The sequence below is a fragment of the Mustelus asterias genome, chromosome 13 (genome assembly GCF_964213995.1).
Source record: "Mustelus asterias chromosome 13, sMusAst1.hap1.1, whole genome shotgun sequence".
In the NCBI taxonomy this organism is placed as follows: Eukaryota; Metazoa; Chordata; class Chondrichthyes; order Carcharhiniformes; family Triakidae; genus Mustelus; species Mustelus asterias.
Window position 1 is genome coordinate 61,715,944 of NC_135813.1, and position 23,654 is coordinate 61,739,597.

The window sequence follows — 23,654 nt, forward strand, 5'->3', positions numbered from 1 at the left end:
AAGGATGGTCTGGCCAGAGTATAGACCCTAAAGCTGATGATGGATTTCAAGAAGTGCTTTGAATTGTTTAACTGTTCAGGTCACATGATATCCTTCAACAATTATTTACATACAGCTCAAGTCCTGAGAGAATGCCTTTAGTAGGTGCCTCTCAGCTGCAGCTCAAAATCGTTCCTTTGTGATGTGTCCCATCAGACACGATGTAATAACCTGAACTTCAGATGACCAATAAGTATATAATTAGTTACGGATTAGCCCTCTTTAGTTTGAAACTCTGTGGGCAGAAAAATTGCACTTTTGGTAACTTCATCATTGGCATTTCACAAATTCCATTTCAGCTTTGTACATGGGCGGCACGCTGGCACAGTGGTGAGCACTGCTGCCTCACAGCGCCAGGGACCCGGGGTAATTCCGGCCTCAGGTCACTATCTGTGTGGAGTTTGCATGATCCCACCGTGTCTGTGTGGGTTTCCTCCCAGAGTCCAAAGATGTGTGGGTTAGGTTGATTGGCCATGGCAAATTGCCCCATAGTGTCAGAGGGAATAGCAGGGTAAATACATGGGGTTGAGGGGATAGGGCCTGGGTGAGATTGTGGTCGGTGCAGACTTGAAGTTTCGAATGGCCTTCTTCTGCATTGTAGGGATTCTATGATTCATAACCATGGGGACAGTGCTGTTAAAAATGGGTCACCAACAGAAGCAAGAAATTGACCTGCTGATTTTGTGAATGTTTTAACAATTTATGGTTATAAGACACTGCTGCAATTTTAGAATTCTGTAGATAAGTAATAGGAGGAAAAGATAAATTACGTTACTAAGGGATGCCAGGGCACAATTTACATCACATCCTCTGGGTTAATGAGAAAGGGTTGTTGGAGTGAAGGGACTAGTTGGATCTCTCCACATTGTAAATCACGGCTTTCAAGGTTCTTACGGAAGATTTATGCTAAGAAATAGCAGCATGGCGATTGACTTTGCAAAATACATTTAGAAGTAGTCTCTATGTACACAATTAAAAATCAAAACACTTTCTCACACCGTGTACATTTCTGAATCGAATAACCGTAGGAAGCCCCAGCTGTGATGTCCCCAAATTCAAACTGATCTGCACCCAGCTGCCAGACAGAACTCTCAAGAGTTGCAAGCTAAGTGCTTTGAATTATATAAAGTCAAGAGTCCCAAATCCTTGAGTTTAGCAAAAGGGATTTAAAAAGAAATGGAATAAACAGATGACAGGATAGGATCAAGAGGATGAAATTACTCTTGCTGTCTGTTTTAAAAGTAAGGGTTTTTCCCCCAAAAGGTGCTCCTATTACATTGGCTCACATCCTTTTTATTGGCAGTGTTTGACCAAGGCCAGATGTTTATCAGTTGAAATCCGTTCTTGGGTGACAGGCAGAACCAGAGATTTCAGTCTCTTTTGGGAGATGAAGTTAGAGGGTTTCTCTCTCATGGGCTCCCAGGAGGAGTGGCAAATCCAGAGTTCTCACTGTCGCTGGTGGATGGTGATCGTGGAGCACTCTCAATTGGGCTCTTTGTATTGCGGAATTTATCCAGCAATGTTGTGTTGAAGGCAGATGCCGGAGAGATCATGTCCCTGCCCTTTGCTTGCTGGCTCTTGGGGATTTTGGACGGAGTTCCACCTGGAGATCTGCAAGAGGAGCAGGAAGGAGATTGTTCTTAAACAAGTAGCAGATGCATGACGTCTAATTATTTTTTAAATGTTATTTACGTGTTATCATGAGAAGAATAGTACATAAGCAGAGTAAACTGGTGTTTAGTAGAATTTAGTTAGTTTACTGTCCAACACATAAAACGATAAGAAGTCTCACAACACCAGGTTAAAGTCCAACAGGTTTATTTGGAATCATGAGCTTTCGGAGCGCTGCCCCTTCATCAGGTGAGTGGAGAGGTAGGTTCACAAACACGGCATATATAGGCAAAGACACAATTGCAAGATAATTACAGATTGGAGTGTGAAGAATGGTTGGAATGAGTCTTTACAGGTAATCAAGTCTTTACAGGTATGAACAGTGTGCATGGAGAGAGGGATAATCACAGGTTAAAGTGTGAATTGTCTCAAGCCAGGACAGTCAGTAGGATTTTGCAAACCCAGGCAGTATGGTGGGGGGTTACATGTAGTGTGACATGAATCCAAGATCCTGGTTGAGGTTGTCCTCATGCATGCAGAACTTGGCTATCAGTTTATATATACTGTGTTTGTGAACCTACGCCCACTCACCTGACGAAGGAGCAGCGCTCCGAAAGCTCGTGATTCCAAATAAACCTGTTGGACTTTAACCTGGTGTTGTGAGACTTCTTACTGTGCCCATCCCACTCCAACACCAGCATCTCCACCACATAAAACGATGTTACTGCTCGAGCATTTTATTTTAGACGTTAAATGCAGAACTTTGATAATGGTATATTGTTGGTGCGATGCAGCAGGAATTCAATCAGTTCAAGGTGATTGATTTGAGTGTATCACAAATGGAAGAGCACTCCACATTAAAGCAAATTATGTGTTTTTTATCCAAAGCACACCAAGACCAGTCGTGGGGGGTCAGTTTCGTTCAGTTGGCTGGACGGCTGGTTTGTGATGCAGAGCTATGCCAACAGCGTGGGTTCGATTCCCATACTGGCTGAGGTTATTCATGAAGGTCCCGCCTTCTCAAACCTGCCCCTTGCCTGAGGTGTGTTGATCCTCAGGTTAAAATCACCATCAGTCAGCTCTCCACCTCAAAGGGGCAGCAGTCTATGGTCATCTGGGACTATGGTGACTTTACTAAGTAATCTTCACAGCACTACTTAAAAAGAAAACTGAAAATGAACCATTGATTTAAGATTGTGTCTCAAAGCCACATGCTCGTAAAATTAAACAAGACCCGTTTCTCATTTTTGACAAAGTAATCAGCAATGACAATGCGAGTTGAACAGGAAACTACTCCAAAGACTTGGAATGATCCAGTCGCTGTGTGAGTGGGTGCATATCCTTGTTTAGTTTGGTAAATAGATCAGCCATGATCTCATCAAATGGTGGAGCAGGCTTGAGGGACTAAATGGCTTACTTCTGTTCCTATTTCATAGTTCAAATGTAAAAATGCTCCTTTATTTTACCCAACTCCACTGATTTTCGGTGTAAATAAACTATTTTTGGGCCTCTCTATCAATACAGCTTTATTTGTATCTCTCCTAATCACACGACGGTTAGTGCAGGAGGCGGCCATTTGGCTCATCATGCTTGCACTGGTTCTCTGGATGAGCATTTCACAGAGTGCCATTCTCCTGCCTTCTCCCCGTAACCCTGCACTTTGCTTCTTTTTCAAGTAATCATCTAATTCCCCCGAATACCTGCATGAACCTGCCTCCACCACAACCCTTGTGACCGCCCACTTCAAAATTAACTCCAGTCATCTAACAAACTAAGAAAAAACTAAAATTAGCTGGAAGATGGAGACAGCATGTAGAGCTGTTACACAGATCCTTTTTACATTGAAGCTCAAACGGAGTTATAAGAAGCAAACACTGGGGCATCAGAAATGCTCAGACTTGCTCCATGTAAAATCTCCAGGGCTTTATGCATCCAGAGAAATCATTTCTGAAGATTTCTGCTTTAATCCACTAGTTCAAAAGGCATGGAATAACGGAGTAGAAATTGTCAGATGACTTTTGCAGGTAGACATTTAACAGAAAGTTTTTCACATACCGATGGATGCCTGTCGATCGTAGCCTCTTAAAATGGTTAGCAGCCAGGAGCTCAGAGTGTAAACTTTGGACAGGCTGGATGCTGTGGTCTCTTTCAGGAACTCTGAGATCCCCAATACTAGAAGCACAACATTCAGAAGCAAATCCATAAACTGAATTAAAACAAAGTAGTCAGTGAAAATAGTATGGTTATTCAAAATCTAGCTTTACACCTTCGTGTTTTGTGTAGGAGAGTGGCACTTTAAGCAGTGTCGCCAGCTAAGCCAGACATAAGAGTAGGCTCAATGCGTAAGCCACAACTACACATAGAAACATAGGAAATAGGAGCAGGAGTTGGCCATTTGACCCTTCGAGCCTGCTCTACCATTCATTATGATCATGGTTGATCATCCAACTCAGTAACCCGTTCCTGATTTCCCCAAATATCTTTTGACCCCCTTTAGCCCCGAGAGCTATATGCACCTTCCTTGTACACGATGGGGGCCTGGAAAATTCAATCTCACTATCCTAGAATAGGATGTAAAACTGTTACACAAACTTCTGTCAGCATCTTTTTCCCATAATCCTCAAGGTAGTTGGAAGTCAGACCGGTTTCCTTTTCAACAACCACAGCCCTGTTCAATCTAGCTCAAAGTACTAGTACTTCCTTTTTCATCCTGCATTTCAGTGGGAACGTCATTTCTACTAATATTTATATTTGTAAATCTTATTTATAAAGGTGAGAAAAGAGGTATCACCACAAAACAATGTTTCCTCCTAACAGCTAATGGTTTCATGTCGCTTCTCTGATGGTTTAGGGGAGAAAACACAAGGTCTCAGGTTCAGTTCTAGATAACTGCTTGATAGACGTTCCCAATCCAGAATACTGAAATTCTGTCAACCCCTAGCGGGCTGTAAACACCCACTAAAAGGCATCGGAAACCCCCAATCTTATTCAGTCTGGGAGAGCTCCAGAGTATTTGAGGTCCAAGACTTGAGGGCTTGACTTTGACATGAAACGTGGAGGATCAGATTTCACTGGATTGTGCACAGCAGTTTAATGCCATGAACAATTGGACCCATGCTGAGGTTTTTTCTGCAATATTCCTTGCTGCTGATTTATCAATGACACATTGCCTATTTAGCAACAATCTGTCAGGCACATTTCACAGTCAGTATCATCCTGTAATGGTAATTTTTTTTCCTGTAGGATAAATTGCAATGATGTTCTCACCTACATCTTCCCTAGTGTGTCCACCTGAAATATTTCTACAAGTTGATTTTAATAAAACAGAATACTGTACATTTTGTGCTGCATATCGTTGCCCAGAAAGGAACTTGCATCAGTACTTCAACAATCTGTTCAGTCAGGGCAATCATACTCATCCTCACCATGTGAACCTACACCTCACATACGGGAATGAGAATTTCAGTCATTCTTTATAGCAGTAAGCATCGTGACGATCTTTGAAGACAGCAGGACAAGTAGATAAGGAGGTTAAGGCGGCATATGGGATACTTGTTTTTATTAACCGTGGCATTGAATATAAGAGCAGGGAGGTTATGATGGAGCTGTATAAAATGCTGGGTAGGCCACAGCTGGAGTACTGTGTGCAGTTCTGGTCACCACACTATAGGAAGGATGTGATTGCAGAGGAGATTCACCAGGATATTTCAGCTATGAGATAGGCTGGGGATGTTTTCCTTGGAGCCAAGAAGGCTGAGAGAGGACCTGATTGAGGTGTATAAAATTATAAAAAGCATAGACAGAGTGGCTAATAGGAAGAAAACTTTTCTCCTCAGCAGAGAGGTTAATAACCAGGGAGTGTAGATTGATGTTAAGGGGCAGAAGGTTTATAGGAGATGTGAGGAAAATCTTTTTCACCCAAAGGGCAGTGGGAATCTGAAACTCACTGTCTGAAAGGGGAGTAAAGGTGGGAACCCTCAACACTTAACCACCTTATCTACCTGTTCTGCTGTCTTCAGAGATCTATGGACATGAACACGAAGGTCGTTCTGATCCTCTGCACTTCCTAGGGTCCGACCATTCATTGTGTATTCCTTGCCTTATTAGTCCTCCCAAAATGTATTACCTCACACTTTTCAGGATTAAATTCCATTTGCCACGGTTCTGTCCATCTAACTACATTGTCCTGTAATCCAAGCTTTGCTCCTCACTATTTACCATACCACGAATGTTTGTGTCAAAGAACATAGAACATAGAACAGTACAGCACAGAACAGGCCCTTCGGCCCACGATGTTGTGCCGAGCTTTATCTGAAACCAAGATCAAGCTATCCCACTCCCTATCATCCTGGTGTGCTCCATGTGCCTATCCAATAACCGTTTAAATGTTCCTAAAGTGTCTGACTCCACTATCACTGCAGGCAGTCCATTCCACACCCCAACCACTCTCTGCGTAAAGAACCTACCTCTGATATCCTTCCTGTATCTCCCACCACGAACCCTATAGTTATGCCCCCTTGTAATAGCTCCATCCACCCGAGGAAATAGTCTTTGAATGTTCACTCTATCTATCCCCTTCATCATTTTATAAACCTCTATTAAGTCTCCCCTCAGCCTCCTCCGCTCCAGAGAGAACAGCCCTAGCTCCCTCAACCTTTCCTCATAAGACCTACCCTCCAAACCAGGCAGCATCCTGGTAAATCTCCTCTGCACTCTTTCCAGCGCTTCCACATCCTTCTTATAGTGAGGTGACCAGAACTGCACACAATATTCCAAATGTGGTCTCACCAAGGTCCTGTACAGTTGCAGCATAACCCCACGGCTCTTAAACTCCAACCCCCTGTTAATAAAAGCTAACACACTATAGACCTTCTTCACAGCTCTATCCACTTGAGTGGCAACCTTTAGAGATCTGTGGATATGGACCAAGATCTCTCTGTTCCTCCACAGTCTTCAGAACCCTACCTTTGACCCTGTAATCCACATTTAAATTTGTCCTACCAAAATGAATCACCTCACATTTATCAGGGTTAAACTCCATTTGCCATTTTTCAGCCCAGCTTTGCATCCTATCTATGTCTCTTTGCAGCCTACAACAGCCCTCCACCTCATCCACTACTCCACCAATCTTGGTGTCATCAGCAAATTTACTGATCCACCCTTCAGCCCCCTCCTCTAAGTCATTAATAAAAATCACAAAGAGCAGAGGACCAAGCACTGATCCCTCCGGCACTCCGCTAGCAACCTGCCTCCAATCCGAAAATTTTCCATCCACCACCACCCTCTGTCTTCGATCAGACAGCCAGTTACCTATCCAATCGGCCAACTTTCCCTCTATCCCACACCTCCTTACTTTCATCATAAGCCGACCATGGGGGACCTCATCAAACGCCTTACTAAAATCCATGTATATGACATCAACTGCCCTACCTTCATCAACACACTTAGTTACCTCCTCAAAAAATTCTATCAAATTTGTGAGGCACGACTTGCCCTTCACGAATCCGTGCTGACTATCCCGGATTAATCCGCATCTTTCTGAATGGTCGTAAATCCCATCTCTAAGGACCTTTTCCATCAATTTGCCAACCACCAAAGTAAGACTAACCGGTCTATAATTACCAGGGTCATTTCTATTCCCTTTCTTAAACAGAGGAACAACATTCGCCATTCTCCAGTCCTCTGGCACCATCCCCGTGGACAGCGAGGACCCAAAGATCAAAGCCAAAGGCTCTGCAATCCAAAGAATCCTAGGATACATTTCATCAGGCCCAGGGGACTTATCGACCTTCAGTTTATTCAAAATTGCCAAGACATCCTCCCTCCGAACATCTATTTCCTCCAGCCTATTAGCCTGTAACACCTTCTCTTCCTCAAAAACATGGCCCCTCTCCTTGGTGAACACTGAAGAAAAGTATTCATTCATCACCTCGCCTATCTCTACTGACTCCATACACAAGTTCCCACTACTGTCCTTGACCGGCCCTAACCTCACCCTGGTCATTCTTTTATTCCTCACATAAGAGTAAAAAGCCTTGGGGTTTTCCTTGATCCGACCCGCCAAGGACTTCTCGTGTCCCCTCCTAGCTCTCCTAAGCCCCTTTTTCAGCTCGTTCCTTGCTAACTTGTAACCCTCAATCGAGCCATCTGAACCTTGTTTCCTCATCCCTACATAAGCTTCCCTCTTCCTTTTCACAAGACATTCCACCTCTTTCGTGAAGCATGGTTCCCTCACTCGGCCATTTCCTCCCTGCCTGACAGGGACATACCTACCAAGGACACCCAGTATTTGTTCCTTGAAAAGGGTCCACTTTTCATTAGTTCCTTTCTCTGACAGTTTCTGTTCCCAACTTATGCCCCCTAATTCTTGCCTAATCGCATCATAATTACCTCTCCCCCAATTGTAGACCTTGCCCTGCCGTACGGCCCTATCCCTCTCCATTGCAATAACAAAAGACACCGAATTGTGGTCACTATCTCCAAAGTGCTCTCCCACAACCAAATCTAACACTTGGCCCGGTTCATTTCCCAGTACCAAATCCAATGTGGCCTCACCTCTTGTCGGCCTATCCACATATTGTGTCAGGAAACCCTCCTGCACACACTGCACAAAAACTGCCCCATCCGAACTATTTGACCTACAAAGGTTCCAATCAATATTTGGAAAGTTAAAGTCCCCCATGACAACTACCCTGTGACCCCCACACATATCCATAATCTGCTTAGCAATTTCCTCTTCCACATCTCTATTACTATTTGGGGGCCTATAGTAAACTCCTAACAACGTGACCGCTCCTTTCCTATTTCTAACCTCAGCCCATATTACCTCAGTGTGCAGATCCCCCTCGAAGTGCCTTTCCGCAGCCGTTAAACTATCTTTGATTAACAATGCCACTCCTCCACCTCTTTTACCAGCTTCCCTACACTTAGTGAAACATCTATACCCCGGAACGTCCAACAACCATTCCTGTCCTTGTTCTACCCACGTCTCCGTAATGGCCACAACATCGTAGTCCCAAGTACCAATCCACGCCCCAAGTTCATCTACCTTGTTCCGGATGCTCCTTGCATTGAAGTAGACACACTTCAACCCACCTTCCTGTCTACCGGTACCCACCCTTGACCCTGATACCTTCCCCAATACCTCACCACCCTCACTGACTTCTGGACTACAACTCCTTTTCCTACTCCCCTGACAAATTAGTTTAAACCCCCCTGAAGAGCCGTAACAAATTTCCCTCCTAGGATATTGGTGCCCCTCTGGTTCAGGTGCACCCCGTCCTGTTTGTACAGGTCCCACCTTCCCCAGAATGTGTTCCAATTATCCACGTATCTGAAACCCTCCCTCCTACACCATCCCTGCAACCACATGTTTAACTGCACTCTCTCCCTGTTCCTCAACTCGCTATCACGTGGCACTGACAACATACCAGAGATGACCACATGTTTCGTCTTGGCTCTCAGCTTCCAGCCCAGCTCCAGAAATTCCTGCTTTAAATCCCCGTCCCTTCTCTTACCTATGTCATTGGTACCAATGTGTACCACGACTTGTGACTGTTTCCCCTCCCCCTTCAGAATCCGGAAAACACGGTCTGAGACGTCACGGACCTTGGCATCCGGTAGGCAACATACCATCCGTGAGTCTCTTTTGCTGCCACAGAACCTCCTATCTATCCCTCTATCTAACGAGTCCCCAATAACTATTGCCCTCTCGCTCTGCCCCTTACCCTCCCAAGCCACAGAGACGGACACAGTGCTGGAGATCCTTTCACTGCGGCTCACCACTGGTATGTCAGCCCCCTCAACCGTATCCAAAGTGGAATACTTGTTGCTAAGGGGAACAACCACCGGGGATCCCTGCATGGACTGCTTCCTTCCAGCCCCTCTCACCGTCACCCATCTGTTTTCATTCCTCGGAGCAACTGTATCCCTAAAGCTTCTGTCTATGGCCACCTCTGCGTCCCTAATGATCCTAAGTTCATCCAACTCCAGTTCCCGAACACGGTTTTGGAGGAGCTGCAGATGGGTGCACTTCCCACAGATGTAGTCAGCAGGGATACTGTCGTCGTCCCTCGCCTCAAACATAGTGCAAGAGGAACATAGCACTGCCTGCACACCCATCCCCTCTAGATACCTTGCCAGTACCAGGTAGAAAGTGCAAAAATGAATTAATGCAAAAATGAATTTAAAAATTAGAACAAAGAAAATTACAGCACAGGAACAGGCCCTTCGGCCCTCCAAGCCTGCACCGACCATGCTTCCCGACTTAGCTAAAACCCCCTACCCTTCTGGGGACCATATCCCTCTATTCCCATCCTATAAGAACATAAGAAATAGGAGCAGGAGTAGGCCATCCAGCCCCTCGAGCCTGGCCCGCCATTCAATAAGATCATGGCTGATCTGAAGTGGATCAGTTCCACTTACCCGCCTGATCCCTATAACCCCTAATTCCCTTACCGATCAGGAATCCATCTACCCGTGATTTAAACATATTCAACGAGGTAGCCTCCACCACTTCAGTGGGCAGACAATTCCAGAGATTCACCACCCTCTGAGAGAAGAAGTTCCTCCTCAACTCTGTCCTAGACTGACCCCCCTTTATTTTGAGGCTGTGCCCTCTAGTTCTAGTTTCCTTTCTAAGTGGAAAGAATCTCTCCACCTCTACCCTATCCAGCCCCTTCATTATCTTATAGGTCTCTATAAGATCCCCCCCTCAGCCTTCTAAATTCCAACGAATACAAACCCAATCTGCTCAGTCTCTCCTCATAATCAACACCCCTCATCTCTGGTATCAACCTGGTGAACCTTCTCTGCACTCCCTCCAAGGCCAATATATCCTTCTGCAAATAAGGGGACCAATACTGCACACAGTATTCCAGCTGCGGCCTCACCAATGCCCAGTACAGATGCAGCAAGACATCTCTGCTTTTATATTCTATCCCCCTTGCGATATAGGCCAACATCCCATTTGCCTTCTTGATCACCTGTTGCACCTGCAGACTGGGTTTTTGCGTCTCATGCACAAGGACCCCCAGGTCCCTCTGCACAGCAGCATGTTGTAATTTCTTTCCATTTAGATAATAATCCAATTTGCTATTATTTCTTCCAAAGTGAATAACCTCGCATTTGTTAACGTTATACTCCATCTGCCAGATCCTCGCCCACTCACTCAGCCTGTCCAAATCTCTCTGCAGACCTTCTACGCCCTCCACACGATTGACTTTTCATGAACTTGTCAAGATGCCCCTTAAAAGTCACTACCGTATCCGCTTCCATTACCTCCCCCGGCAGCGAGTTCCAGGCACCCACTATTCTCTGTGTAAAAAATGTGTCATTTGCGAACATTCTTTTTATACTTCTTACATTCATGTCCAGATCATTAATGTACAGTACAAGGAACACCACTGAACACAGGCTTCCAGCCACACAAACAACTTTTGACCGTCACCCTCTACCTCCTGCTGCTAAGCCAATTTTGGATTCAGTTTGCCAAATTGACCCAAGTCCCATGGGTTCTTCTTAAAAAGTTTTAATGTTTATTTATTAGTGTCACAAGTAGGCTTACATTAACACTGCAATGAAGTTACTATGAAAATCCCCTGATCGTCACACTCCAGCACCTGTTTGGAAATACTGAGGGAGAATTTAGCATGGCCAATGCGCCTAACCTGCACATCTTTCAGACTGTGGGAGGAAACTGGAGCGCCCAGAGGAAACCCACGCAGACATGGGAAGAACGTGCAGACTCCACACAGACAGTCACCCAAGCTAAAAATCGAACCCAGGTCCCTGGCGCTGTGAGGCAGCAGTGTTAACCACTGTGCCACCCCAGCCTCCCATGTGGGACTTTGTCAAAAGCCTTACTGAAGTCTATGTAGATTAAATCAACTGCTCTACCCTCATCTACACACGTAGCCACCTCCTCAAAAAATTCAGTCAAATTCGTAAGACATGATCTCCCTTTGATAAAACCGTGCTGACTGTCCTTGATCAATCCTTGCCTCCCCAAGGGAGATTAATCCTGTCCCTCAGAATTTTTCCAATAGATTCCCTACTACTGAAGTTAGACTCACTGGCCGGTAATTTCCTGGTTTTCCCCTACTTCCCTTCTTGAATAATGGTACCATATTACAAAGAAACAAAGAACAATACAGCACAGGAACAGGCCCTTCGGCCCTCCAAGCCTGTGCCGCTCCCTGGTCCAAACTAGACCATTCTATTGTATCCCTCCATTCCCACTCCGTTCATATGGCTATCTAGATAAGTCTTAAACGTTCCCAGTGTGTCCGCCTCCACCACCTTGCCTGGCAGTGCATTCCAGGCCCCCACCACCCTCTGTGTAAAATATGTCCTTCTGATATCTGTGTTAAACCTCCCCTCCTTCACCTTGAACCTATGATCCCTCGTGAACGTCACCACCGACCTGGGGAAAAGCTTCCCACCGTTCACCCTATCTATGCCTTTCATAATTTTATACACCTCTATTAAGTCTCCCCTCATCCTCCGTCTTTCCAGGGAGAACAACCCCAATTAACCCAATCTCTCCTCATAACTAAGCCCCTCCATACCAGGCAACATCCTGGTAAACCTCCTCTGTACTCTCTCCAAAGCCTCCACGTCCTTCTGGTAGTGTGGCGACCAGAACTGGACACAGTATGCCAAATGCGGCCGAACCAACGTTCTATACATCTGCAACATCAGACCCCAACTTTTATACTCTATGCCCCGTCCTATAAAGGCAAGCATGCCATATGCCTTCTTCACCACCTTCTCCACCTGTGACGTCACCTTCAAGGATCTGTGGACTTGCACACCCAGGTCCCTCTGCGTATCTACACCCTTTATGGTTCTGCCATTTATTGTATAGCTCCTCCCTACATTATTTCTACCAAAATGCATCACTTCGCATTTATCAGGATTGAGCTCCATCTGCTATTTCTTTGCCCAAATTTCCAGCCTATCTATATCCTTCTGTAGCTTCTCACTATCTGCAAGTCCTGCCAATTTTGTGTCGTCCGCAAACTTACTGATCACCCCAGTTACACCTTCTTCCAGATCGTTTATATAAATCACAAACAGCAGAGGTCCCAATACAGAGCCCTGCGGAACACCACTAGTCACAGGCCTCCAGCCGGAAAAAGACCCTTCCACTACCACCCTCTGTCTTCTGTGACCAAGCCAGTTCTCCACCCATCTAGCCACCTCCCCCTTTATCCCATGAGATCCAACCTTTTTCACCAGCCTACCATGAGGGACTTTGTCAAACGCTTTACTAAAGTCCATATAGACGACATCCACGGCCCTTCCCTCGTCAACCATTCTGGTCACTTCTTCAAAAAACTCCACCAGGTTAGTGAGGCATGATCTCCCTCTCACAAAACCATGCTGACTATCGTTAATGAGTTTATTCCTTTCTAAATGCGCATACATCCTATCTCTAAGAATCTTCTCCAACAACTTCCCCACCACGGACGTCAAGCTCACCGGCCTATAATTACCCGGGTTATCCTTCCTACCCTTCTTAAATAACGGGACCACATTAGCTATCCTCCAATCCTCTGGGACCTCACCTGCGTCCAGTGACGAGACAAAGATTTGCGTCAGAGGCCCAGCGATTTCATCTCTCGTCTCCCTGAGCAGCCTTGGATAGATTCCATCAGGCCCTGGGGATTTGTCAGTCTTTATATTCTCTAACGAACCTAACACTTCCTCCCTTGTAATGGAGATTTTCTCCAACGGTTCAACACTCCCCTCCGAGACACTCCCAGTCAACACATCCCTCTCCTTTGTGAATACCGACGCAAAGTATTCATTTAGGATCTCCCCTACTTCTTTGGGCTCCAAGCATAATTCCCCACTTTTGTCCCTGAGAGGTCCGATTTTTTCCCTGACAACCCTTTTGTTCCTAACGTATGAATAAAATGCCTTGGGATTCTCCTTAATCCTGTCTGCCAAGGACATTTCGTGACCCCTTTCCTCCAGTCTTCTGGCACCTCTCCTGTGGCCAGAGAGGATTTGAAAATTGTCAGAGCCGCTGCAATCTCCTCCCTTGCCACCCACAGCAGCCTGGGAGACATCTCATCTGGGCCTGGGGATTTATTCACTTTTAGGCTCATTAAAACCGTTAATACTTCCTCTCTCAATGTTAAGCTGTTCAAGTGAAACACAATGCCCTACCCCGATTTCTATACCTACATCATTCTTCTCCGTAGCAAACACAGATGCAAAGTACTCATTTAAAAACCTCACGTACAAATCGCCACGTTAGTCCCTACTCTTTTCCTGGTCATCCTCCTGCCCTTAATATACTTCTAAAACACCTTTGGATTTTCCTTTATTTTACCTAGTGTTTTTCATGTCCCTTTTTCGCTCTCCTAATTTATTGGTTAAGTAACCCCCTGCATTTTCTATAATCCTCTAGGACTTCCGCTGTTGAGCCCTTGGTATCTGACATAAGCCTCCTGTTTTTTTCCTTATCCAATCCTAGATATCCCTTAACATCCAGGGTTTTCTCGACTTGTTGCTCCCACCCTTCACTTTCATGGGAATATGTTGGCCCTGTATTCTATTTCCATGTTGAATGAATCCCACTGATCTGATGTAGGTTTTCCTACAAGTAGCTGCTCCCAGATAACTTTAGCCAGATCCTGTCTTATCCTATTAAAATTGGCCCTCCCCCAATTCACACCTTGACTATCCCAATTAATGTTGGGGAAGTTGAAACTCCCGACTATTATTCTTACAACTCTCAAAGATTTGCCTACATATCTGCCCTTCTGTCTCTCACCGACTGTTTGGGGCCTATAGTACACTCTCAGCAACGTGATTGCTTCCTTTTAATTTCCAAGTTCTACCCATATTTGAGGAACCTTCTAACCCTAATCAATACTGTGAAACCACCGATCTTTTACCCTCAGTCTTGCCTGAAGATTCTATACTCTGGAATATTGAGCTGCCAGTACTGTCATTCCCTCAATCCTGTCTCTGTGATAGCAACAATATCATACTCTCATGTGTTAACACCCTTAACTCATCTGCTTTACTCGCAAGACTCCTTCCATTAAAATCAGTGCCATCCATTCATGCCAGACTGCTCCCTTGTGCATAAACCTGTCTATAATCATTCTGCCTTCCAGTCTGAATAATTTCTTCTTTTATGTGTGGCTGTGCATCACCCCTACTGTGCCTTCACGCCATATTTCAGCCCCCTGCCAAAAAAATTAGTTTAAACTCACCCCACCCCCCCCCAACAACAGTAGCAAAACATCCTGCAGGAATTTTAGTCCCATTCCGGTTTAGGTACAATCCGTCCAACTTGTACAGGTCCCACCTTCCCCAGAAATGGACCCAGTGATCCAGGAATCTAAAGTCCTCCATCCTACACCATCTCTTCAGCCACGCATCAATCTGCTCTATCCTCCTGTTTCTATACTCACTGCCACGGGAGTGTAGCTTTCAGTCATGAGTGCGAGGTTTCCTCATCTATGACACAACAAACTAACATACCTTACCATCAGTTAGACAGAAAAGGATTGTGAATAATGCTAGAAAAACACAGGATTAGATTCCACATTTTAATAAGCACGCTTCAAATGAAACACACCATCTCACCTTTTACAACGTCGATTCAACCTGGCCAGTCCATAACTCTCCAGCAGATCTGGGGTTGCCAAGACCATTGCTTCTCTCTGCAACACAGGGAATAGGTCTCAAATTTGCATTCTTAATATTACAACAATGACTACACTTTACAGCACTTTGTTGGTTAAGTGCATTGGGGTTTCCTGATGGTTTGAAAGGCGCTATGTAAATACAAGTCTTTTCTTTCAAAAGTCAAAAACACAGGGCTTCCTTGCTGCTACTGGTTATGTCTACTACCCTCACTATTGGTTTCTGTATGATGATATCTCCTCCTCCACTCACAACCCGAACTCTCCACACACACAAAATCAGGCATCAAAATCATCACTCCATTCACTCCTATTGAACTTTTTTTTTGAGGCTGATTACTTACTGTGTGATGGTTGGACTTGTCTTTCAGAGGGGTTTTAAGCACCAGATTACTGGAAGTTGGAAGAGGTGGTGGTGGTGGTGGTGGTGGAAGAGGAGGAGCAGGAGGGATGGCAGAAGTTGAAGGTAGTGAGGAGCCGGCACTTGTAGAAGCCTCACATTGTTCCTTCCGCCTCTTTTCAGCCAGTCGCTTGGAGGTCCTTTGTGCATTACCTTTAGACTCTAAAAAGCAGATATCACAAAGAATACTAGATGGTAAACACATATGTCATGCTTTGGTTTCTTCTTGCATTTCATAATTAAAAAGCTCACTCTTTAACTCAAGAAAGCCTGGATAAATTGGCTCTTTTTAAAATACATTTGGACTGGGAAAAGGTATCGACAGGGAAGGAATCATTTTAAAATTAGTACATTGATACAACCAAGAGGGTGTTGAATAAAGAAAGGGAGCCAATTCATCCCTCCCCAGCCTGGAACATATTAATTTGGGGGTATCCTATTCGGAATCACAACAAATCGGGGCTCATGCTGAGGTGGTTCCTCCAGAAGAGATGGAAGTAAACAAATTGGGGGAACTTGCCTGGTGACCTGTAATAAAAATATTTGGCTCATCTCAAAAGATTGATAAATGTTTGGTATTGTAAAACTACCTACCATCTTGTCCATGATGGGAGATAGAAGCATAACAAGTTATTCCCATTTCTTATGGACAAAGCGGTCATGGAGACACAAACACCACAGCAAGAAACAAGCAAGGCAAGCAAAATACTGAACAGTTTGTGAGCAGCAACCATAACAACTCAGCTTGTCAATGTTTATAGATTCACTTCTCGATACTCGGTAATTAGTCAAAATTAATTTGCTCTGCTCACTCATTATAACTGGGGATGCTTTTAGTGTACTCATGACATATCTCGTTCCTTACCAGTGATTATAAGAGGTAATTATAAGAGGTAGGAATTGAAATCCCGAAGACAAGTCAGCTTCTGATACACTCCACTCCCTCATACAATGCACCTATGCCCTCAGAGATTCATCTACAATTTTGCATCCAAACTGATAGCCTGAATGCTGGGCTCTGGTACAAAGTCCAGATTCCAGCCACCAAAAGGTGATCCTTTTAGCGAACAAGACTTGTTTGCAGTATCCATCTGATCCCCTCAGTATTCTGAACTGATTTTTGAACTGGATTTGACTAGGAATAATTGCAGAAGGTTTGGTTTCAAGCCCTGCTCCAGGAATGAAGCACAATCTTTTCTGACACTCCAGAGTAGCACTGAGTGGATGATCCACTTTGAGTTATATGCCAAAACTTACCTGCCTATTCCAGTGAATACTTAAAAATTCTGTAGCCTTAATTGAAGTTCAGGTGGTCATCTAGTAGACAAGGCAAGGGAACCAAAGGATATTGGGGTTAGATGGGAATATAGAACTTGAAACACAAACCGATCAGCCATGATCCTGTTGAATGGTGGAGTAGACTAGAGGGGCTGAATGGTCCTGCTCCTATTTCATATGTAAAGTCATTCAGCTCATTGCTATGTATGGGTTATTACTGAGCTCAAAGTGGCTATGTTTTGGAAGGTGCGTGGTAAGGTGCTATCAAATGCATACTGTCATCATTTTATACCAGAAAAGCCATTTGATTAACTAATCAACTAGCACTGCTCTTGACTCGTGTTGTGCTCGTTAGTGTCCCAATGACATGAAATATTTCAACTAATCAACTCTGAGGCCAAAGCAGCAGCAGATAACAGCAATTTGTAATAGGGATATTGCAGGCTTGTAAATTCCATATTTTGCAAACATGAAACAAACAAGGCTTGAAGCAGTGTGGGTTGCATAGCATTCAATGTATTGTTTCAGTATTTGCCTTTCTTTTTTTGTGTCTTTTAGGGCAGTATTTGCCTTTCTTGCTCGTCAAATTCACGACAAAGCCCAAGTGATAGGATAGATATATCAGATCTCATTCAGCTGCTTAACCACCCCAACTGCAATCACTTTGCAAATAACAAGTGTCATTTCCTCACCAAGAGGCAAGCAATGAATCTCTTCCCAAAGCCAAATGTGACCTCGCTCCACAATATGATAATTGAGATTGGGAATCGGGGAAAGGGTACATATTCAGTTCTGATTGGTGCTACACAACTTACTGCCAATAATCATACTGAGATGGGGGATGTTACATTACCATCTCTCAAAAAGCCACATCATATCAAACTAGAGTTAAACCCAAAAAAAGCAACGTGATTCAACACTGGACATAGAATAAAAATTCATATTAACTTTAACAACATAACATCCAGCTAAAAGCAAAACAAATCATGCTCCAGCCTACTGCAATTCTGCGAGATAAGTTTCCAAATTCCTGGTGTAACCAAAGATTTGGATATTCCAAGTCTATGTGTCCTAGGTAGTAATTCAGTTAACAACACTTCCCCTGACTTGAAATGTGTTTTCCTCTTGTTAGGTTTGAAGTTTGGCAGGGAATGACAAAACAACAAATGCAGTATGGCTATTTTGTCTTTGTACCCTTCCTACTTCTACTCCAGGTGAAACACACTGCATCATTTGAAGTGAGCGATGTCATCAACAGAGAATGTCATTAAAGAAATGCTAGAGAAACTGGGTCAGTATTCAGCCATTCAATGTAAACATAGGGTAAAATCTCCCTGCAGTAACATGTGGTAATGCCAAGGAAAGGATTGTTTGAGTCTTGGCTGGCATGCATCCAGGTGGCCACTGCCAAATCTCATAGGTACTGGGGAGGAATGTGTATCTCATGCACTCAGCAATTTATCTGGATGGTCTCTGTATCTGAGAAAGTCTATTTTACTTATTTTTTTCAAGTTCCAGAAGAACTCAACTATCTGGTGTTGAACCATATTGGAGAAATTGGTAAGTTTGGTTAATTTAATGGCAGAATGCCACTGGTCTGACAGTTTTTTTCAGCTAGATCTAACTGAGCAGTGTAGCTATGGTTACGGAAAGGAATCTGAAAGAAGCAGCATTGCTACATCATTAATAAGTATGAGATGCAACCGTAACTCATCAAAACCACATGAACTCCACTCAAAACAACAAGCTGTACATTGTACTAAAACCAAGGCTTGGAGCTAAAGATTCATGATTGAATCCTCCAGTTTCAACTGTATCAGAAAATGTTAGGACATCATTCTAACCGCTGTTATTCTTCCTACTGCCCCCACCTAAACCAAGAAAGAGCGAGAAAGAGGGACAGTGCCTGCCCTCACCTAAACCGAGAGAGAGGGACAGTGCTTTTATGGCCTCACTCAGGCAAGGCAGGAAATTCCAGCCTGAGGCCAATGGAGATCTACGTTGTCCGACCCTCACCCACTCCGGTTCTGTGTCGGGCAAGGTGGTAAGGGTTCTGGCCAATTTGTTTTTAAGTTGAGATAAACACTAGCAAGGTGCTAAACAGTAGTCTGGAAAAACTTACCAAAAAGGCAGTCATACTCTCCTTCTTCTCTCCCAAGTTAATGCCATCTCTTACAGTTCAAATATCCAGCACAGAAATAACAGATTTCCACTATTTTTCCATTAACTGTTCAGGAGTCTTTCCCGCTCTTACTGCCTGCCATGGGCATATTGGAAGGATTAGCAGGTTTGGAACACAGCCTGACCAAGTCATGAAGACCACTTCTGTGGTCAACAAGTCCTGAATTCCTGCTCAGAGGCAGGGACACAATCCACCACGCCACAAGACTTCCGTGCCAAAATAGACGTACACTGTACAAATGTACATGTAAAGCATGACTACTGGTTATTCCTACATTGTAAAACAATGACCAAACATCTCTTCTGGGCAAAATACTTTTGTACCCACTTTAGTTTGTGCTTCTTTCAACAAATACTGGTGATAATGCAGTGGAAGACATTTGCTAAGTCTATTGTTTATGTCGTAACTGTTTAGAATTCATAAAATTGCAAATACACCATTTTAACTATCATTTCTAAACTGGAGACTATTCCCATTTCACAAGCATCCCAGTTTGCACTATGGTTCCAGACAAAGGAAAGTATCTAAACAGCTGCATGCATTGCCTTGGGGCTGGCCCAGAGGAGAAGTTGAAATATTGGGTAACATCACATCCCATGAACACTCGCAGCATGTTAACTCAGCTCTGCTTCCCTCATTAATATATGGCTGATTTGTGCAGTCAGTATTTGTTGATTCAAAGTGAGAAAGTAACAGCCTACAATGTCAAACGCGAGGGAAATCACTCTCATTCCTCAATACACTCAATGTTTGTCTCACAATTGCCTGCCCATCTCCTCATTCAACTAGCATGGATTGAAAATCTGACCAGATGGTCATCTTACCACAAGCATATGTCTGAACTTTTCTCATCTCCTCCTTCAAGTGCCGGAGTCTTTCTTGTAACTCATCCATTTCAACAGCATTGCAGCGGTTCATCCGACCATCCACGGCTGAGAAAAATTTGGCCTGCAAAGAAAACGCTCACATGTACTCGTCTTTGACCTGATCCCACCCACAATCAGTGCTTGAAAGGTTTAGCTTTGAGAAACCAACACACCAAGGGAGCAGGTTAGTTTGATGCTCAACCCTCAAAGCAAATCTGGTTCAGAATTCCTGTTCTTAAAGTTCCCTTTCCATTACATTTGTTCATGTAATCATCTTGTCGTATTAGCTGCTATTCCAAACTAGAGCTCCATCTAACAGTAAATAGCATAAACTGCAAGACTCAAGGGTAGAAATGACCGCCTACATCTAGCTCCAAGTTATTTGCAATTTTAGTAATTCATCACACTTCTAACTTACCTGAAACAGGTGGCAGTGCTCAAAGCAATTGACTGCTGAATTGATTAGGTAACCAGTGTTGTTTGCAATAACTTGTCATGTACACAGCACTGACAGCAACAGTAGCAGAGATTGATTAGAGAATCAAGCCTTGGTTAAGATGTGAAAAGGAGTGGGTTCTGTTGTAACCAACTGTGTTTCCACTGGTTTGTGATGCTTATATTACCTTAATAAAGGATTTCAACCCAGCCTTCTCCAGTTCAGCCTGTTTGCGTTTGCGCACCACCTTCTCACACAGTAATGGGTTCTGGTCCATAGCGTGAAATAAGTCCTGCAGTGCCTTTTCCGTATAGGTCAGTGCTTCGCACTCAAATTCTTCTTTGGTCAGGCGCTTACAAAACATCTTGCTCAGCGGGTATTCTTGATCAAATTCCTCCAGAGTTTCCATCTCAAGTCCGGGTCTGGAAAATGAAGATGTTGTATTTTATCCATCAATTCATTTTCCGCATCTGGTTCCAAAAGTGCATCATTTAGCCATATGATAAAAAACAGAATCATACAAACACATTACCAAAAAGATAAGGGAGAAAGGGAGACTGAGAGCAGAGAGGAGGATATGCTTTATACATTGCCATGACTCCCACATACCGTAGGAAAACTGTCAGTCGTTCAGATAGAATAGGCAAAACATGTTTGATTATTTGTTGATAGAAAGGAAGTCTCAGAGCACTTATAAAAAGGGCAGAGTGGCTTCTCTGTAGTCAGCAAAGGAACAAAGGAGCTTTTATTCAGGAAGCAAAGGAATTTGAGGAAGTTTCCAAAGGCAAAATGATATTATTTTGGAAGAAAATTTGAAACAGAGCATGGTTGCTGAAAGATCAACTTTAAACCGTGGATGAAGGTTCAGAAGCAATCACCAAAAGAATTGTAAGTTTCAACATGTGGCCAGAGAAGAGCCTACAAGAAAAAAAAAGGGTGATTTGCTTTGGGAAGCTTGTAGATGTGGACAAGGGTGACAGGTCTTTTGTGCGAGAAAGGACTTGTGCATCAGATTCTTGATCAGTTGGAATTTATGTACAGCGGAGGATGGAGGAGGAGATGCTGCAAAATTTAATTCAAGGTAGAGACAGCATGGAAGGCTAAAGGAATGCTGAAGTGGAGAGGGTGGGTAGTGTGTATGATGTACTCTCTTTAATGTTAATCTAATAAATTTATAATGTGACATGGCAAGATACTGTGTCTGCCAGACCGCACAATTTGCTTTACCACTACCAATAATAGTAATAGGTGAAACAAATTGACTTCCTGTTTGTAGATTGAGTTCACCTTGGCTGGGAATTAAGATACAAAATAATGCAGCATTATTAAAAAAAGCTGGCACATAAGTTCACAAAGTTGCAAGATTTAATGTCAAGAAAGTAAGGATGGCACAGTGGTTAGCACCGCTGCCTCAGGGTGACCGATTGTGTAGAGTTTACACGTTCTCCCTGTTCCTGCTTGGGTTTCCTCCAGATACTCTGGTTCCCTTCCACAATCCAAAGACATGCAGGTGAGGTGGGTTAGCCATGATCAATGCATGGGGTTATGAGGTGGCTGTAGAGATTTGCATTCTAATTAGTATTCTGTAACTTGATGTTGTGTCTCTGTGCACTGTTGGAGAACAGATTTTCACTCCATCTGACGAAGGGGCAGCGCTCCGAAAGCTTATGGTATTTGCTACCAAATAAACCTGTTGGACTTTAACCTGGTGTTGTGAGACTTCTTACTGGGGTTATGAGGACAGGGTGGGAGAGTGGGCCTCGGCAGAGTGCTCTTTCAGAGGGTCGATGCAGACTTGATGGCCCAAATGGCCTCCTTCTGGACTGTAGGGATTTTATGATTCTATGAAAGTAAAATTAAGATTGCATTTTAAATGTTTATTTAAGCGTGCAGTATAAAAGTTTGGAAAAAATAAATACACTTGATAGTTGTAGCATACCGACAAATTTGGGTTTTAAATGCAAGCTTAAATTTAAGTTTATTTACTAGTGTCACAGTAGGCTTACATTAACACTGTAATGAAGCTGCTGTAAAAATCCCCTTTTCCAAATATTCTAGAATCTCAAAAGATTACCTCAATGTGCGCAACAATGATGAAAGTTAAAGTATCTGGTGGACAGTCACTGACAGCTGTGACCTCGGGAGGCTGAACGTTGGAAGAAGTGAACAGAAATATAAAGTTCAGAGAGAAAAGAGGCCAATTAATCCTGCATCTTCTCACTCCACAGTTTTTGTCTGCAGCAAATTCAGCCGGGAAAGGGGCTGGCGCAGTGAAGAGAACCGATTATCACCTCAGCAGAGAGCAGCGTCTCTCCGGTCTCTCTCTCTCTCCCGGGGACAGGCCGCGGGCTCCGGGCCCTCTCTCCCGGGGACAGGCCGCGGGCTCCCTCTCTCCCGGGGACAGGCCGCGGGCTCCGGTCTCTCTCTCCCTCTCCCGGGGACAGGCCGCGGGCTCCGGTCTCTCTCTCTCTCTCCCGGGGACAGGCCGCGGGCTCCGGTCTCTCTCTCCCTCTCCCGGGGACAGGCCGCGGGCTCCGGTCTCTCTCTCTCTCCCGGGGACAGGCCGCGGGCTCCGGTCTCTCTCTCCCTCTCCCGGGGACAGGCCGCGGGCTCCGGTCTCTCTCTCCCTCTCCCGGGGACAGGCCGCGGGCTCCGGTCTCTCTCTCTCCCTCTCCCGGGGACAGGCCGCGGGCTCCGGTCTCTCTCTCTCTCTCCCGGGGACAGGCCGCGGGCTCCCGCTCTCCCGGGGACAGGCCGCGGGCTCCGGTCTCTCTCTCTCTCTCCCGGGGACAGGCCCGTTTCCTTCAAACCACCAAACTCAAATCTCCCTCCTTCCACCGCCAACCAATCGAGTCCCACCAGAAATTCAACTGACCAATCAGACATCCATAGCAACGCAGCCACCAATCGGGAGGAGGGTTGTTATGATGTCCTTGCTGCCTCTACAGGCCCACACGGCAGCCATCTTGGTAAGGGCAGAATAAAAGCAAAATACTGCAGATGCTGGAATCTGAAACAGAAAATGCTGGAAAATCCCAGCAGGTCTGACAGCATCTGTGGAGGGAGAATAGAGTTAACGTTTTGAATCAGGGTGTCCCTTCTATTCCTCCTTTTCCCACTGTGGTGAACCATCATTGGTTCCCACTAGATAGTACTGAGCCAGAGTCTGGCC

The 23,654-nt window shown here is 44.5% G+C and overlaps 1 protein-coding gene across 1 annotated transcript; it reads right to left on the reverse strand.

Annotated features, from left to right (window-relative positions):
- Positions 1–752: 752 nt before the first annotated feature.
- On the reverse strand, positions 753–23,006 carry LOC144502688 (uncharacterized). Its single transcript, XM_078226877.1, has 7 exons — positions 22,774–23,006; positions 20,670–20,904; positions 20,005–20,128; positions 15,665–15,882; positions 15,262–15,338; positions 3,706–3,822; positions 753–1,650 (listed from the first exon to the last, which is right to left on the reverse strand). Exons 2-7 carry the CDS (start codon positions 20,889–20,891, stop codon positions 1,449–1,451), a joined length of 960 nt encoding a protein of 319 aa, XP_078083003.1. The 5' UTR covers positions 20,892–20,904; positions 22,774–23,006; the 3' UTR covers positions 753–1,448.
- Between the last annotated feature and the right edge of the window lie 648 nt (positions 23,007–23,654).